The following is a 19,746-nucleotide window of genomic DNA, read 5'->3' on the forward strand; positions in this document are numbered from 1 at the left end:
TGATTTATTGATGTTCGTCTTCCATTTTTCGTTCTTCATCTTAGGCATTTGTACTTGGATTTGGCTTCAATTGATTTATTGATGATCTTCTTCCACTTTCGTTCTTCTCTGCATCATTCATGGCTGATTTATGATTTCTGATTTTACTTGCATTTGGCTTCAATTGATTTATTGCTGTTCTTCTTCCATTTTTGTTCTTCATCTTAGGCATTTTTGCCTACCTTTGCTTACTGTTGTTGCTGATTCCATTTTCAAGCACAAAAACTGAGTGTGAATCCAATGACTGTGCAAGCAAGAAATTGTCTTGAGCTGCTAACTCGCCCTTCTTCAACTCTGTTGTGATGTCACCATCCGTTTACCCTGATAAACAAAATCATTTAATTTTGACCATAGCCAACAGGTAATAAACTAATAATAGTTTCTCTTTCCCTATTATTTATTGATTTTGTTGTATTGATTTGATCAACCTTGAGTGATATGTAAATTGTGAATGAATGCTTCAATATGTATAGCAAGGCCAGATAGTGAATTTTGAAATTAAGTGATTTTTTGCAATATTATGAGAGAAAATTTGCTTCTTACTTGGTTGAAGGGAGGCATCAAAATGTGTTAGTGCCTCTTGCTGGTCAAGGCACACACCACTGGTTCCATAAGCAATCCTTTCTTGATTAGTTAACTCCCTATAGATGTTTGGGAATCTGACATATGGAATTGATTTTAGTTTCAAAATCTATCTTATCAGCAGTTAGTTATAGTAGCTTCTTTGGTGGACAATACATAATCCGTTGTGGGATTTCATAACTGAATTTCACAATATTATCCTATAGAAATCACTTTTTTCATTAACATATTCGAATACAAATCTTTCATGTTTCAACTCACCTTTACCACAATCGATTTATTCAAAATCAATTCTCACTATGTTGCTTCCTTGAGGGTGAGCCCATTCGGTGATAAGCCGCTCCTTTTGGCCTCTAGGTGAGTGACCAGTCCATGGAGGGGGAACACGTGGGTAGTTCTAGCTAGAGCACTTTTGGGCCTCCAAAGATGGGCCCGTAGGTCCATATAGGTTTTAAGGGTTCTTCAGCCACCGTAAAGGAGGTCCTCTTTTTGAAATAGTTAGTTTTTCTCTAGGGTTTAATCTTATTTAAAACAACTTGATCTTTTAGCGAACACCTTCGTTTAGGTTTCCTGGGTTGAGACCATACTTAAGTTACACTCGATGTAAACAAAAGCTAAGAACTAATAACATGAGGCACATGAACCAATTTTTCAGGAGTTACTCAGTTTTCTCTCTTTTCTTCCTATCTCACTCTAAAGGTGGAGACAGAAGAGTGTGAACACAACATTATATATTTTCTTATTACAACACCTCATTTTCTCTTCATCTCATTTTCACTAGGTAAACTCTTTTTTTTGTCCTTTGGCCACCGGTCTTCACGGGGGAAATGAGACCCACGTGACTAATCTGGCTCGGGATACGGTAGTGATATCTCTGACCACAAAAATATTATTTTTAACCACTGAGAGGATCGAACCCGGGTTAAAAGCCTATGTAAAATCCCTTAAAAAATTGCACATTCACCACTTATGTCACCCCTTGAAGTTAAAGAAAGGTAAACTCTAGAATTGATAAGAGACATACAAGCCACATCATCCTATTATTTAAAATTGTCTAAAATAGAACAACACAACTAAACATATATAGAAATAGTTTTTCTCTTTGTAACCAAAACATAGAAATAGAAATAATAAAAAGACACTAGTCAATAACTGAAGCCCATTTGAGATGATGCCTTTTACCACGACGTACGTTGATTTCATAATAAATTTTCACAAACAACCCACCATCATCATTTCAATCAAAGGAAGAAAGGTTTCTTGTCCACGTCGAATCTGTCCGAAGCTGTTAACCGCGGTTTCTGTTGAAGCAATATATAATATAAGTCATCAGTTCAGCTTAAATTAACGAGAACTAGCAGTAAGCTCAAATCTCAAGGCATCCCCTAACCGTGAAAAACACCTATTATATTTATAGATAAATAAAAATGAATTTCTGCTTTCATAAAATCGTCTAAAATAAAATCAATTATTTTTTAATCAATGACAAACAGGTCCAAAATCAATTTAGGGGAAAAAATAAAAAAACTTTAGGCCGAAATTAATTAAAAAATAGGAAAAAAAAAGGAAAGAATTTGACGTTAATTAATTACCTGTCTCCGAATTCCACGTAACATTTCCATGCCAACTTCGATAACAGCTCTGGATGTGGAGCCTAGAATTGCACCAAGAATCCCACAATCATTAATTCCTACTATCAGGGTAGTAATTTGTGTTGTTAGTTCAACTGTACTGACTATCAGGATAGTAATTTCTGCTATTTGTTCAACTGTAAGACCGGCATCACTGTCATCGTTTCTGATGGCCTTGCGCATTGACCTGAGAATGCTACCATATGTTTTCCCATGGCCCTTCTCTATGGCGTTGATGAAGCAAATCGTCATGGCCCCAACGCATCTCATCTTCGATGATGACTGTTGTCATGTTTTAATTTCGACTTTTAGTTAATAATTAAATCTAACGATTATAATTTATTCTGACATTTATAATTCAAAAACTTACATTATTGTCATAAGCTTCACCATCATCACATCCACTAAAGCAAATAACTTGTCCACCACTTGAACCTTTCCTTGCACCTGTCTTAGGGCGATGGTCCTCCCATTTATACTTTCTAAAGAGCCTATTACAAAGAATTACTAGTATATTATTATCGCTTGCTTAACATAAATCATAGAAACTAGTTACATATATATATATATCTTGGTGGAAAAAGGTATTAAGCCTAAAAAAAAGAGAGAGGATAATTTATCATTTTGATTCCTGAAATTGACAACCGACTTAATGTTAATTCCTGGATTTAAGAAATGACTCGCATGGTCCTAAAAGTGGCAAATGTCAGTCATTTTAATCCTTGGTCCAACAAATGTTAGGTAAGAGAGACGAGAGAGGCAGAGGCTGGTGAGAGTGACGGGAGGAGATTGTGCAGGAAGTGTGGGAAATAGCATGATAAAGAAGAAGGAGATGACGATGGTTGCCGGTTTTGGGTATTTTTTTAAACGATAAAATAATATTATGTAATTGGTTAATATTATGTAATTGGTTGTGGAGTTCAATTGGTAAAATGTTTGTTTATCCATCTCCAGGTTGAGGGATTGAATCCAACCCATGTCAGCATGGACAAGTCAACATGACTCTTAACTGACCATGTCAGCGTTGTTAGATATAACTAAGTTTTCTATTTTAGGCCAGGACTAACATGACTGATGATGTTTGCCATTTTCATGGAGTTTGCAAACCATTTCTTAAATCCAAGGATCAATTTTAAGTTGGTTGTCAATTTTAAGGACCAAAAGGACGATTTACCGGTTGTAATAATCACAGTCACAGCCAAACATCACTCGCTATTCTATTCTACAATCAAAGAAGATAAATATCATAGTAGCAAACTTAATTTGAACTAGAAATGAATAATAATTAAAAGACAAGTTTAGAATGTAACCTGCTCCTTCTGCAAAAAAATGGCAAATCTAGGACAGTGCCACTATGGGAGGCATCAACAAATGCATGGAGGCGAACACCGTCGGGTAGTGGTTTGACTAGGGTTTCATTGATTTCATCATCTACAATCACACCGTTTTCAAAATCAAGGGGCCATAAAGTTTCATCATATCCGTCCTTCTCTTCTCCTTTGATATTCCTTTGCTGTGAACCATGACCAAAATAATAAAAAACCAGGGAGTCTTGTGGCTGACATCCTTCTACAAACCAATCCATTGCCCAAATAATGTTTTGCTTGGTTGGAAGTATATTGCCTTCTCTTTCTGCATTAATTTAATTTTCAGAATTAAAATTTATAAACTAATATTTTTTTTTGAAAACAAAACATATATGATTTTATATATATAATAGTCGATAGTACACACAACACACACTAAGGTGAGCATAATCCTCCAATGTTACAAAGTCGACCCTGGAAGGATCATACCATACCAATATTTACAATAAAGACCTACGAGAAAGGCAACTACCGGGGACCTAATTGGCGTGACAAAAGTCACAATAACCCAACAAAAGCAGAGCCACATCCTGATATTGGAGGAGGCGCATATCAGCACATACATCCACCATCAAGCGAAGGCACCAAAACCAACACATACATCCACCATCAAGCGAAGGCACCAAAACCAACACCACCAAAACCAACCCCTACGCGACGACGCCCGAAGGACCCAATTCTACCATCGACGGCCCAAATCCGTTGCAGAAGACCCTGAAAAACACTTCAAAAGACAAACCCATAGTGCCCAAGTTGTCACCTCATCGCCACCACCATTGATTCTGTTCAAAGCACCAATCAAAAATGCCCATAGAAAATGAGCACCATGCAAAGGGCATGACGATCATGAGCACCGAATAGAGCCGATCTGACCTCAACAGGCAAGCACAAACCTAGAAGGACAACAAGGCCACCACGAGCACCGATTCGAGCAGATTTGGCCTCAACAGGCACGAACACATCTGGATAAGCCAAATGAACACCGACCATAGAAACAGTGGCAAGGCAAGAAGCAAGGCGGTGGCGCCACGAAGAGAGCAGCGCACATCTCCAACCAGCGGAACCTGAAAAACAGAAGCCTGAAGCAGAGGATCTGAGAAGACGAGAGCTAGAAGCACGATCCATCCATGTCGACCTACAAAACCGGCTCCACCAAGCCTCCAGTCGACCTCCCAGCAACACTACCAAGCAGACAGATCTAAAAGTTTGCCACCATAATAGTTGCAAAAAGGTAGATGAAAAAGAGTTCAGCACCACCGAAGGTCAGATCCGAACCAACAACCAACAGATTTGGAAGAAGAGGTGAAGCCCGTCGAACATGAGAAACCCACCACCGGAAGCAAGCTCCGGCAACCTCCTGCGGTCGATCTCCCTAGCGAGGGTGGGCACGAAGGAGATGAAGATGAAGGAGCGAAACTGACGCCGACACAAGAAGCCACATACACCATCGTCAAACTGCCATTGATCTCCAGGGCAAGCCTCGCCAGGTGTGGAAGCCACCGAAAAACCACACCGAAGAGGAAAAACCATAAAATGGAAAAAGGAGAGGGGTCGCCGCCGCGCCAGAGGAGAGTGGCGCGACGGCCACTCGAAATGGGTATCGGAAAGAAGAAAAACGACGAGAGGATTTTGAGGGAAAAAGTCAAGAGAGAGAAATTTATAAACTAGTATATATATATATATATATATATGGGTTGTCTAAATGACCCATGATAAAGTTGGATTAAATAACCCATCATTCAATCACATTTGAGATAAATGAGTTGGAAATAAATTAATAAATAAAATATAGAAATTCCAACTCACTTATCTCTAATGTGATTGAATGATGGGTTATTTAACCCAAACTTTCTCATGGGTCATTTAGACAACCCTCTATATATATATATATATATATATATATATATATATATATATATATATATATATATATATATATATATATATATATATATATATATATATATATATATAATGTATTTAGTGAGAAATGTGATTTTATATGAGAAAATAATAATAAAAATCACAGGTATTTGATCTAATCATAAATAATCAAAATTTAAATTAAAAGTCACATGATTTCATGTTTTAATCTTAACCATTCATAATTAGATTTAACGATTGTGATTTATTATTATTTTCTTATATAAAATCATCTTTCTCTCTAAATAAAATATATATATATACTAGTGTGATGACCCGTGCGTTGCACGGAAATTATAAATTGTTCATTTTTTTATATATATATGAATGATTTAACTTAAATTTATATAAATTGTGATAGTATGTATCTTTTTTATTGTTGAAGAAAACGTGTTAGTATGTATCTTATATGTTAGTTATGTTGTTTAATAGTAAAAATTTCCAATACGTATACTGGATAATTTATTTAGTAAAAAAGAATAAGTAAATACATGTTCGTTTAATACAATAAATATTAGTTTTCCTATGCACCAAAAAAAATACAACAAACATTACCAAAAACTTCCTTATACATTACATTACAACAAATATATATATGGCATATCAAATGAGAACTAGTTCTCATTTCTCATTTATCTGAGAACTGCTAATATTAGCCATTTCATTAAAATAAAGGGTTCAGATTTAAGCTTCAATTAAAAATGTCACATGGCACCCTAATTTCATTAACCGCATGAACAACGAATAACGATTGCTCAGTTCCCACTTCTCCCTCTTATGTGCGTTGATCTCTTGCCTCCACAGTCCACACATACATGTGATGTGATAATCATCTTGCCCATACATCCAATAGAGAATTGGTACAGATCAAAACCAATATTCTTCTTTTACTAATGTATTGAATCTGCCGAATATAAAATTGGGAAACTATATTGGGTGCATTTGCAGCTTCAAGTGATAAGTATATTTGCAGCTTCAATTCACGTGACCTTTTAATTGAAGTTATAATCTGAACCGTTAAATGTAATCCAAGGGTCCATATCATTAGTTCTCGTTTTGAGAACTAGTTGATATGCCCCCTATCATGTTTATGTGGTGTGAGTATTTCATATCTCACATTCTGAGGAGACGGCGGTATATTGATATTATGTAAAACATAATACAACAACTATCTGTTATTAATCCTCTTGCGTATTAAAATTTACTTGTTATTAATCTATTTGGCTATTTAGGTTTATTAATTTCATCAAATTGTTTATTTCATTACATAAGTAGACTTATAAATATTTTACTATGTTAGATGAATATTGAAGATTCAAATTTAACTATATGGTACGATTTGCGTCGAAGAAGAGTTGTATCTCAGTTCGTATACAGAGGTCTTGTAAGAGAAAAATTAGTTACAGTATGAGATCTAAGAGAGAAATGGTTCGTGAAGAAATAATGGGTAAAATCAGTAGTAGTGAAACCAGTAGAAATATATTAAGAATGAGTCCTCAACCTTTTTTACGTTGTATGGTATGTTAGGAAGAGACGAGGGTTACAAACCACAAGATGGTCAAGTGTAGAAGAACAAGTTGCTAAAAAATCTACATATTAACACACAATGCTAAAAATCATGAAGTAAATTTTTGGTTTTGAGGATCTGGTGAGACGATTAGTCGTCATCTCCATTCTCCATCAAGTGTTGAGAGCCTTGCCTCCTCCAATTGGAAGAAAAATTTATTGTGCATTCTGATGGTCAACAGTCCCTCATAAAATTTATGCTAGTGGTATACCCATATTTTAAGGTAAAATTTATTGTGTAGCCTAATGGTCCCTGGCCGGCGCGCATATGCGCATAGTTCCTCACGTATATGCGCTAGCCAATGCTAACACCTTCTCCCCTTTGACGAGTCTTCTCTCCTTTAATGAGTCATTCCCAACAATAATACAGTGAGAGAATCACCTACACTTGTGAAAGAAAGGCTAAACATGAGGTGGCTTTAATATAGGAAACAAAGCTCAGACATCACCGAAAGAAGGTAATTTTGCATGTTTTGAAACTGGACTAGTCATCGACTTGGTTAAAGTATTATATTCATATGTTAGTATTTGAATTGGTTAGCCACGGGTTAGACCGGAAAATCATCGAAGAGCACCAAAAGCTGAAAGGAATAGGAAGTTGTTGTCGCACCGAAACTGAGGCGACACGACGCCACCCAGATTTCATCGGTTGTTCAAGAAATATCGACACCACTTCTTAACCAAAATCTAAAGGCATTATAGGCTTATGAATCACATCTCTTATAAAGTCTTCACCTCAATAAGATCTAACCAACATGAGATTCCAACTTGCACTTGAATACTCAACAATCTCCGCCTCAAGTTCGAGTACCACCACATTATCATGTCGAACAACACAAACCATCGACCAGCTAAAGCACATGCATCGAGACCTTCCAAAAAAAAAACCCACTCACTATGATTTGGTCGGACTAGCATACCGGTGAATGAGATCGGCGTGCACCTCAGCCACCTAAACCCAAAGGACCAAAACAACCACCGACGACCCAAGTTTCCACACCCAAAACTACAATCGACGAACGAAACCAATTCATTTGCAAGGACCTTGGTTGAACCGCGCCATCAGCATAACTCCACGTAAAAACAACATCTCAATTGAAGAATCACAAGAACTCCAAGTCAGCCGCTACACCACAGTTGCGAACAGCGCATGATAATAACGTCGATTGAACACCGAAAGCGTCATATTTGAGGAGAAAATGGCATCAGAATCAAAAGATTTGTGGGAGATGTGTCATGAAGGTGGAGACGGAGACCACCGCTCCAGAACAAGCCTGAGCTAGCGACGAGGTGGAAATAGAAACACCACACAACCCAACACCACCACCATCACTCTACGCCAACCGCACCCAAGTTGGCCATGAAAACAACAATGAAAGAATTTCGAGAGAGGAGGAGGATGGATTGGGGGCTCTATGAGGATGAAGGGGGAGCAATGTAAGACCCTCTTTATTTATAATTATTATTGAGATAATAATATATATTTTCTTTGCATTATTATGTGATATTACAGTAATTATAGTCGTGACTTAATTACTCTTCTGGCTTTAAATGCTGGAAGAACATTAGTTAATAGTCGTCTTTATGATGTATTTGCCATAGATTCTAGTAGCGTGTTAGTGGTGACAAAATTCTGGACTTTTGCAGCGGCGTGTTCCTCTGCCCAACGATGGTGGTTTCGGGTCTTGGTGGCGGCAATTCTCCTCCCCGCGAGACGCAGTCCCCGTCATTGTTCCTCGTGTCTTCGACGTCCACACGCTCCTCTACAACTTCGAACCGATCCGCGACGTGCTTCTCTGCGAAGGAGAAGACATCGATCCTTCTTTGTACAAACACCATAGCATGGCCTCTGAACGAATCTGGACCGCCATTGATCAAGAGAAGAAGGATTCAAGCTGAACAGATCACCTTCTTCAAACCCTAATTTCGAAACCCACTCTAATTAACTCATGGTAAATCATCATTAAGCTACTTATCACAATTGCAAATAAACCCTCAGAATATTTCACCAATATATGAAAATAAATTAAATCATTTATACATGTTATTTTCCTATTTGACCACATCAACAAGTGTATCACACCCGCAAAATGGACACAGGTGTGGTAAAATTCCCCAAGAAAATGTTGAAATGAGGTGAGAGTATGAGAATATAAAAACTGTATAGCTATAAATCTTGCTCTTTTATGGGTTAAGACACCCCTTATATATGCTTCCCTTAATATAATTTACTTATCTAAACCGTATTATACATCTTACAGAAAGCGTGTTGGGTTGTAATCTATTTTGGAAATTATTGCCATACACATGCAAGTTGTGTAATTAAGTAGTTTTTTCGTGGATTTTCACCTTGGATTAAAATGAGTAAATGACAAGTAAATTGGATACCAAATTTTTTGTCTGAATTTTAAGTTATTGGGTGTTGAGCTTCTCATTGTTCAACACTCCTTGAATGTGTGAGATTTTTTACTCATATTTAACATTTTAACAATTTGTTAGCGCGCAAACAAAGCTGCCAAATTTGTTAATTATATATTACTATATTCTATATAGATAAACAAGATGAGAGACGTACGTACCGGTGAGCATCTTGATAGAAGAGTCGTCATCGGGAAAATTGAAGTGGTTGATGAGAAGAAGACGCATCAACCCGGCATAGACACTGCCGCCGTTGATCTCGTGCTTTGGGTTGTTATGGTATGAGATGCCCACGATCACCGCCTTCTTGGGCGAGCGGTTTGGCCGGGGATTGGGAGCACAGAAGTGGGGGCATTTGGGACCTAAGGTCTGGCGGCAGTTGGCACACTTCTTGGTTTTGAACAGCTTTAACATGATTATTTGGTTGTGGTGGTGATCGAAGACGTACTGATGAGCTAGCTAGAAGAGCAGGATATATATGAGATGGGAGGAGGACTAGCTAGGAGAGTGTATCAGTGTATAGACCAAAACGCACGCATGGCAGCCTTTGTTGACCTTGGTGTTGAATATATCAAAGTGAGGACATTATTTGGGACATGGGTTGAGCTAACCTAGCTTCTGGAATTTGCTCTTCCGCACATGAGTACTTGATATATGAAGAGAATCTTCAAGATTTAAGAGTTGTCACTTAAAATAAAATAAGTGATAAATATTCCTACATCACAAAAACTGCATTTTAGAAGCTAGGTTAGCTTAAGCTAAGTAGGAAGAGTTAGAAACAATAAGGATTGAAACTTGGGCGGATGAAGAATCAGAACTCAAATAATGAAGAAGTTATGATTAATTTGTATTAATTTAGTAACAACTACCATTTTTCTATAAAAATTAAATCAATGACATTATTTCTAATAAATTAAAATGTTCATATTAAAATCAAAGTCAATCCACAAGTAAGCGTTAAAGGATAACAAAGTCCAATAGTCAATGTGGGCCTGTGTGGTGCTTTTTCCTCTGCAGCGACTTGATATTTTGCGTCAGCTAGGAAGTTCATAAGGAAAATACATCTGGAAAACTAAACCGTTTGAGAAAACAACTTAATTAAGGACTTATGATCATAAGTGAATATAAACGCTTATGACAAAAACGCTTATTCATAAGCTATTTTTAATAATATATATATTGAAACAAATTGAAAATAAGCTATATATAAGCATAAACTATGTTCAATAAGCTATCATGAGTACGTAGCTTATGAAAATAAGTTTAAAACAGCTTATAGTAGGTCATAAATTATTTGCATAAGCTTTTTCAAACACTTACACAAGGGCTTATACTGTCAGATAAGCTCAAATAAACTCTTCCAAATAGAGCCATAGTATAAGAACTTTTCCAGTTTCCTCTTAGCTACTTGAATATCCTTTATTAAAGCTTTTAGCGACAGATTTCAACGGATTTTCTTATTTCCCTATATATAATTTGTAAACACCAGGATAATTAGTATCTATCTATCTATCTATCTATCTATCTATCTATCTATCTATCTATCTATCTATCTATCTATCTATAAAGGGAGAGTTTTTGCAACCTTTGGGGTAAAACTATAATTTAATACTTTAATACACATGGGTGAAAATTTTTCCATGGTCATATACGTAAATTTGTGAATAATTCAATATGAAGTTAATCATGGCCATTCATTGCTTCTAATCCTAACCGTTGATCATTTTCTTATAAAACCCTTTGTACAACCTTTTCATATTCTTAGCCGTTTTATTTGTTTCTTTTGTAACTCCCGATTATGGATTATGGTTACAAAATCACCAAGAGTTTCTTCCTTCTTCTCCTATATATAAAACATTTTTTCATTTCCCTTTCAACTTATTTTCATCTCTATCATTTTGACCTTCAGCATCTCCATTCATGTGCAGGTTATATCACTTCGATTTGAATTCTCCAACAACATCATTCTAGCACAAGAATATCTTCCATCAAGTTAGAAAATTTTCTTTTGCGTCTTTTCTTCTCCAACGGTCACTTCTTCTTCATCACTTTTCATTCTCAAGCATTGACGTTTTTCTCCATCATCATCTTCCATCCGGTAAGAGCTCTTCTTTTTTCGCCTTATTTATCCTTTTGATTTATTTTTTATGATTTCTCCATTTCTTCTTCTTCAGATTTTGTTCTCATGCTACGTTCTTCCCAAACGATCTTTTTTTTCTCATTCGTTCTTCTCATTCTTCATCTCCCACTCCTATAAGATTCAGTCTTTATTCGCAATATGCACATTGTTATCGCTTATTCAATAGATGAAAGTTACAAATTTTATTTTACTTTTGTAATTTATGCATGTTTTGTTCTTTGTCGTTGAATATCAATATTATTATGATTTGTTTGTAACTTCTATTTCATTTCAAAAATACTTTTTCTTCATAAACTATTAAGGTCATCTCCTTGATTATTTCTCTAATTGTGTTTCATTATTTTTCTTGCACAATTTTATGATGTTTGATTCCATTTCTTTGACAGTTTAATCTTAAACCAATGTAAGTTTCTTGCTTTTGTTTTTATTTTGATTAATTTATTTTCAACTTAGTTGACCAAATGATAATCTTTTCTTCTAATCTGGTACAATGAAGCCTCTTTTTCTCTTTTATATTTCATTGATTTAGTTTCAATTTGTTTCTTTTTTCAGATTTTCCCATTGTTGTTTTTCATTCTTCCAATGTTACATCTTGAAAACATGTAAGTTTCTTGCATTTTTCGTAATTTTTATTGTTTCATTATGAACTTAGTCGACTAAATGAGAGTCACCTTTATTTTATTTTACAACTTTGTGTGGTGTTGTCATATTCATCGTCTACCTTAAGTTTCATTCAATTTATGTCATTTTTAGGTGATATTTACACTATGAATGTGGTCACTAATTTTACACTATTTTTTCAGTTTTCGGTTTTGTTTTTCCTTCTTATTCCTTTTATCTATCAACTCTATTTGGAGAGTTTTGTTTTTTTGTTTTTTTTTCTATTGAAAGTAAATCCTTGAATTAAAAAAAAAGTTTCATATAGTTGTTTTTACCTATGAGGTTTTGAGTAATTAATTATAAATATTATTTTATATGTAATTACTTTGAACCCGTTCGATATTCAGCCGACTTTAAATCTCAGTCGTTTGATATTCCCCTTGAACATTCTCCATCAATGTTAGTATATAATTTTCTACTATTAAGATCAAAATTATTTTAAATGAATTTATTTTTATTTAATTTATATGAGTTATAGAATGTCTTGGGTAAACATAAATATCAAATATGATATTAGTTATGAATTTCATAAGACGCATATCATTAGTTTAAATTTGTTGAAGTATTAATCAATTAATATTTAATATTAATAATAAACCTTAAAATTTAAAGGTCACTAAATAAAAAAAAACTCTCATATCCCTTCCTCTTGAACTTTCTTCATCAATGTCATTCTATAGACTTCTACTATGAATTGAAATAAATAAATTTATTATTATTTATCTCATATGAGTTATGAAATTCAAAAACATATTTATATTTATTTATATATTGAGAAGTTTAGTAACCTCGAGGGTAAAATTGTCAATCAATAAACAATGTTTCATATATTTATTTTTCTCTATGAGCATTTAAGTAGTTATGCATATTATTTCATATGTGATTTTTCAGAACCGTTCAATATACAACAAACTTTTAATCTAAGCCGTTCGATATTCCCCTTCAATTTCCTCCATCAATGTTAGTATATAAGTTTCTACTATTAAACTCAAAATTATTTTAAATGAATTTATCATTATTTAATTTATGAGTTATGAAATGTCATAGGTCAAAATTAATATTAAATATGATATTAGTTATGAATTCTATAAGACACATATTATTAGTTTAGGTTTGTTGAAGTATTAATCAACTAATAATTAATATTAATAATAAACCTTAAAAGTTAAAGGCCACTCAATAAAAAAAACTCCACTATCACTTCCTCTTGAACTTCCTTCATCAATGTCATTCTAAACATCTACTATTAATTGAAAATTACTTTAAATAAATTTATTATTATTTATTTTATATGAGTTATGAAATTCAAAAAAGTATGCTTAATACTAAATAAGATCTTATCAAAAAGAAAAAAAGACTATCACTAACTCTTTTCTCTACAACTATATAAATTAATAAGTGTTAATACTCATTCAACATGTGCACGTCACATAAGTTTTGTTGAAGCATTTGCTTTTGTTTTTTCAAAGGCTCAAGCTTCAAGACATTTTTCCAGGTACATATATCCAACGGCTAACTATTGATGTGCTAACCTAGAATATTAACATGTGTTATAACATGATTTTTATTTCATGATGATCTTCAACTTGATTTCATCATCTAAAATTGAAACACCTAAAAAATTATTTTCTCATTGATTTTCTCAACTTTTTGTTATGTAGGATAACTCAAACAGTTCGTATGTTCCATGTGTGGGAAATAAGAGATTTCAAAACACCTGGAATTGTTAATAGTATTGAAGTGCTCTTAATTGTTGAAAATGTATTCAATTTCTTTGTTATCACCACTTTCATGGTACCTAATTCAAACTATTTGTTGTTACCATAGCAAAGTGAATTTTTAAAATTGTAGTTTTTCAAATGCCACAGTTTAGTGACACACTATGTGCAAAACAAGTTTATGCGAGTCAGAATTTTATGGTTCAAGCACCTGCTAGAAAATATAGAGTCACAAAGCACAAATACATGATTACTTGAATTAACATCTCAAGAATTGAAGAGGCTAGCTACAAGTAACACTATTCCTAAAGTAAAATATAATTTTGTACAATTTAATATAGTTGATATCATAACATGTGATGCAAAAAGAAAAGGAAAACCATCTCTATCTCTTTACTTCCTTCATCAATGTTAGTCTTATAACTTTCTACTATTAACCTCAAAATTATTTTAAATGAATTTATTATTATTTAATTCATTTGAGTTATGGAATGTCATTGGACAAAAATTAATATTAAATATGATATCACTAAAAAAATATATATAGGGAATTTCAAAAGACAAGTTTAGATTTGTTGAAATATTAATCAACTAATAATTAATATAAATAAAAAACCTTAAAAGTTAAGGCCATTCAATAAAAAACTCCTCTAACCCTTCATCTTGATCTTCCTTTATTATTGTCATTCTATGAACTTATACTATTAACTTCAAATTATTTTAAATAAATTTATTATTATTTATTTCATGAGTTATAAACCTCGAAAAGACAAACTTAATATTAAATAAGATCTTACCAAAAAATACCACTTCTATATGTAAAGTACAATAAAATTGTTATATCAAAAGAATAAATCCAAAACATCAATTAGATAAACAAGGAAATCTACGACAAAAAAAAAATTAAAACATAAATTAGCACTTCGAAAAAAAACCTAATTATCACAAAAAAAAATTATTTTTTCTCTTTCATATGAATAAATAATTTAAAAAAAAACATAAAAAACACAATACAAACACTTCGAAAAAAAACCTAATTATCACAAAAAAATATTGTTTTTTCACTTTCATATGAATAAATAATTAAAAAAAAAACATAAAAAACACAATACAAAATAATAAAGAATGTCCCCGTGCGTTGCACGGGTAAAAAGTACTAGTGTATATATATATATATATATATATATATATATAAATAAATAAAATGCATGCATATGTACCCAAAGTATGAAAAACATCATTTTTCAGTGTCATATAATTAAATTCTCCTTCAATCTCTAATTATAAGACCTATTAGAATCATATAGTTGATGTCTCTTCATATAAGACCCCTTACTAGATTTTAAGAATAATTATCATTTTTTTCCAAGTATATCGATACCTTATATCTATAATCTATAATCTATAATCTATAATCTATCTATCTATAATCTATCTATAATCTATAATCTATAATATATATAAAAGCAGAGTTTTTACAGCCTTGAGGACAAATAAGTCGTTCAACAATTTATTACAAAAACTATGAAAATTAGGCATGGACATTTTAGTTAAAAACATTTTATTTCACTTAGATTTGATCTCAGCCGTTGATTCACAAACATGGTTTTTAATTGCATCAGTTTCGCTCTTCCATTCCATCTGTAACGCTCCATTCTGACGTTTTTTTCTGGGTTCCTTTTCTCCTTCTCTGCACCGTTTCTCTCAAGGGCTTCAAAATTGACAGAGGTCGAGACAGTGGTGGTGTGAACGATTCAGCCATCTTCGCTTTCCATCAGAGTCGGCCATGTTTCAGGTTTGCTTCTCTTATTTGGGTTTTCTCGGTTTTATTCTGGTGAGTACGACGTTTGTCTACCCTTGATTCTAATCGATGATGATGAATTGAGGGCTGTGGCACTTTCTGGATAATTTGATTCAAATTTTATATGCCTTTTGCAATACTTTATCATTCATCGTCTCACATCTATTTTACAGCCCAGACTTTCAGAGTTGTTATCAAACATCGGTAAGATTCCTTCATTCTCCGCCTTATGCGGATTTATCTTTCGTTTTGATTTCTGTTCTAAATTCAGGGTAGTAGATTTAACCCCCTTTTGTTCTTCATAGGTACGTTTGAGTCCCTTTCTTTACGCTTTCACTGAGGCGTTTATGGGAACCATTCTTGCTCGGAATCTGCCGCTCCAATAAGGTGCAATTCCCTTCTGGATTTCCACACGTTTTACAGATAATTTTTATGTACTCATTATCTTGGTTTCATTATTTGGATTTTCCCTTCTATTTGTTCTTCAATTGTATGTTCTGAACCCCTGGAATTTCAACTTTTGAACGTGTAGCGTATCATCCAATTTGTCTCAATCAAATATGAACCTGAGCGCACCATTGAAAAGGTCATCATCGTTTGGTCCTTTCACTTTCTCTCTATGTTTTCATTATTTGGATTTCCACCTTCTTTTTGTTCTTCACATATTTTTTTACCATGCTTGACATTGCAACCTTACAACCAATTGTTTCATCTGATTCTTAATCTAAGAAATTATATTTCTTTGATGAGATTGGTTTTTAATATTTTATCATTGTCTATTTGCCATTTCTCAGCCAATTACGTTGTTCTAATTTCATTGATAACTCGAGCACCATAATCTTTTTCTACAGGTTGTTAGATGTTGCTTGGAAGCCACTGTGGCCAAAACCTTCTAATGTCAGATTGCTTAGTTGTTGAGATAAAGGAATCAGAGTCTGTACCTGATGGTACCCCAATAGATGGTTCAAGAATGTAGTTTAAATGCATTTGAGGTTTTTGTATGCTGATGCATCCTTACCAGTTTGAAGCTGTTAAGAGTTCTAATGTTTCTATTGATCTGTCAATTCTTTGAATGTATAATATCTAGAAATAAGGTTTTTCTATTATTGTGTATTCTTGAAGTTGTCAATTATAAAAAAGACCCTCGGCCGACATAGGTTTCAGTATGAAATCTATGCTTTTTAGAGATTGTTACGATTAATTAAATTTATTCGAATACCCATGGTGGAGACTTTGAATCAGCTTTCTCTCCAAATTTCTCTTCCCTTTCTCTTCTTCTGCGACTCCCTCCCCGTGCCTATGATCCTGGCCTCTGAATCAGTTTTCATTTTGATTGCTGATTTCCACACATCATTTTTTCAGTCTTCAAGGAGAATGGTGAAGATGAAGTAAGTTAAAGGATCATTTTTTTAGTCTGAAGGATGTTTTTTCACTTTCTCTGGCGGGAAAGTTGCTCAGGCCTTAGTGGGGTAGCTGCAGAACCATCACAAAATCTTCCATGTTGCTACTGGGAAGGGCCAAGAGTAATGTTTCTTTTATTCACTTTAGGTAGTTACGATTGAATATTTTTTCATTTTGCTTTTATTTCTTTATTGTCTAAAGAGCATTTTGAATTTGAAGCAAGCTGCACTATTGTTAGTATGTAACAAGGCCAAATTTTTTTATTAATATTTTCAAATTAGTTTTGATGTTAATGTAGCAACAACCACAAAACTTGGCTGGCTTTGGAGACAGTTTCTATTGCTATAACACATGCTATCTTGCTTTATATCATGCTTCATTTTATACACATTCTACCTTGAATTCATGCAATTGGCCGGGACAATTTTAAGCAATTATTTTTCAAATTATATAGTCTACATTGTTTTATAATCATTTGCATGCTTTGCTGCTTCCAATGTTTCTTGGATGAGCAAAGAATTGCCCTGTTTGCAAATTAGGAGAAACATAGGGTAAAAATATCTTGCTGTTTAGATAGCCAGTTCTTTTTCAAATCAGTTGTGAAAGAATCTCTCCCCTGGAATTTGAGCATGTCTCTGGAAACATCTCTCATTTTACTTTTGTTTGTATACCTCTATACCATGAAATTTTGTGAAATCTAATACCATATTATTTCACAGGTAATACCATATAGGGAGAAGAAATTAGCTGACATATATGCGTCTGAAATGCGTAATAGGAGGCATGTGTGAGTTTTCATGTTTTCCTTAATAGCATTGAAGTTTGTTATGTCTGTTCTTCCATTCTTCAGTTAATATTAGAAAAAATGGAAAGTTATTTGTTATATCGTATTTTAAGTTTCATTATTTGATTTGAATATTTTTAGTTCATTGCTTTTATTGACACCATAGGCCGAGCATGTTAGAGTTGAAAGGAATGTGCTTGCAGAAGTTGTCAGTGATTTAATTGTGAAACTGTATTACTCCATGTGACCAAATTAAATAGCAGGTTCCATGATATTTTTCCTTCTTTCCCTGACTTTTCAATCCTTTATTTCAATGATGATCCTAAATGGTTAGAGCATAGTGTGTTTCTTAAAGCATCTCAACCATTGTTTTTCACTTATCGGTGTTCAATATTTTCCTTCTTTGAGATACTCACATGCAAGTTTTACCTCCTTATTAATTCGTATTTTGTTTTTCGGTAGCAGAACATTATTGTTCTCCAAACATATGCAGTTCTCTCCAGGGCCTTTGACTCATCTGTTTCAGTTAAAGACCCTCATTCCTACCATGGTGTTGACTTAGGAGGAGTTCGTACTAGGGCCTTCTAAAGTTTATTTCTTTTTCCCCCCATTGCACTGATAAAAAATTGACTCCAATTGCAGAGCAAAGGTCAGCTGCCAATCTGAAAAGGTCCTGTAAGTGTTGCTGAAAATATATGGGAAAAAAGGCATTCGCAGCATCTATTGGACTGGGCATCACTGTGATGAGGGATGTGCCTTCTCATGGTTCATACTTTTGGACATATGAATACTTGAGAGAGCATCTCCATCCATGTTGTAGAAAAGGCGGTTAAGAAAGTCTGAATACAAAGGCATTATTGATTGCTTCAAAATGAGCATTAGCGCAATAAGATACTTTGTGCAATGGCAGGGTTTAGTGATGCATCATGTTTTAAATACAGAATGAAATTAAGAACATGGAGATAGGTCCTTTACCAAAGAAAATAGATTTTGATGTAAAATTTGAGCTTTTTTGTTTACCAATTTTGTTGTTTCTGTGTCCAGTTAAGTCAATTCTTCACCTCTTTAAATTGATTTACGAGAGTTAAAGAAACTCTCAGTTACAATCTCCCTAAACCAATTTGTTGTGGATGCTATAAACCTCCCTTATTTGGGATGTATTTATGGAATGGTATACAATAATCGTAATTGAAACAAAAATAATAAAAGGTTTTAATTTTTTTTTTGTCTTGATCAAGGTATCTCCACGGTCTCGATAGCCGTGAGACTAATCCCTCGCCCCACGGTCAACGCACTAAGCGGTAAGGGGGTGGCTAAGGAGATAAAAGGTTTTAAATTTGAATTTTATATAAAGAATTAATATTAAAATTAAAAAAATTAAGATTAAATAATTTGACTTAGTAGAATCTCACTCTCATAGGTAGCAGGTGAAATTCACTCTCTAATGTGAGAAAAGAGCGAAAATTTTAAGATAACCTTTTGTAGAAGTTTTGAATTAATTTTTAATTAACCGGTGAAGAAATTATGTTCAAAAATAAAATAAAGGTTTGAATTCAATTAGATAACTTTTTTGTGGGTTACTTATTCAATCTTATAACGTTTGATTACAAATACATGGAAGGATGGGATTGAATGATGATGTAAAACTTATTTACACCGTCGGTGCATAAAAATTAATCTCTTAAGATAAGAGATTAATTTCTATGCACCGACGGT

The 19,746-nt window shown here is 33.7% G+C and overlaps 1 protein-coding gene and 1 long non-coding RNA gene across 9 annotated transcripts; one reads left to right on the forward strand and one right to left on the reverse strand.

Moving 5' to 3' along the window:
* Positions 1 to 1,606: 1,606 nt before the first annotated feature.
* Positions 1,607 to 10,135, reverse strand: LOC130710232 (metacaspase-1-like). Its single transcript, XM_057559425.1, has 5 exons — positions 9,688 to 10,135; positions 3,563 to 3,884; positions 2,623 to 2,743; positions 2,214 to 2,534; positions 1,607 to 1,922 (listed from the first exon to the last, which is right to left on the reverse strand). The coding sequence occupies exons 1-5, from the start codon at positions 9,938 to 9,940 to the stop codon at positions 1,863 to 1,865; spliced, it is 1,077 nt and encodes a 358-aa protein (XP_057415408.1). The 5' UTR covers positions 9,941 to 10,135; the 3' UTR covers positions 1,607 to 1,862.
* A 5,529-nt stretch (positions 10,136 to 15,664) lies between these two features.
* LOC130714286 (uncharacterized) lies at positions 15,665 to 19,071 on the forward strand. 8 transcript variants are annotated; one of them, XR_009011232.1, is made up of 8 exons: positions 15,665 to 15,839; positions 16,019 to 16,049; positions 16,151 to 16,232; positions 16,378 to 16,431; positions 16,697 to 17,393; positions 17,966 to 18,033; positions 18,197 to 18,293; positions 18,496 to 19,071. It is a non-coding gene; the product is annotated as an uncharacterized LOC130714286 (long non-coding RNA). The 8 variants fall into 8 exon arrangements; XR_009011227.1 differs by having other exon boundaries at positions 15,666 to 15,839; positions 18,197 to 19,071; XR_009011231.1 differs by lacking the exon at positions 18,197 to 18,293 and having other exon boundaries at positions 15,666 to 15,839.
* Positions 19,072 to 19,746: the final 675 nt, after the last annotated feature.

The sequence above is a fragment of the Lotus japonicus genome, chromosome 4, assembly GCF_012489685.1.
Source record: "Lotus japonicus ecotype B-129 chromosome 4, LjGifu_v1.2".
In the NCBI taxonomy this organism is placed as follows: domain Eukaryota; kingdom Viridiplantae; phylum Streptophyta; class Magnoliopsida; order Fabales; family Fabaceae; genus Lotus; species Lotus japonicus.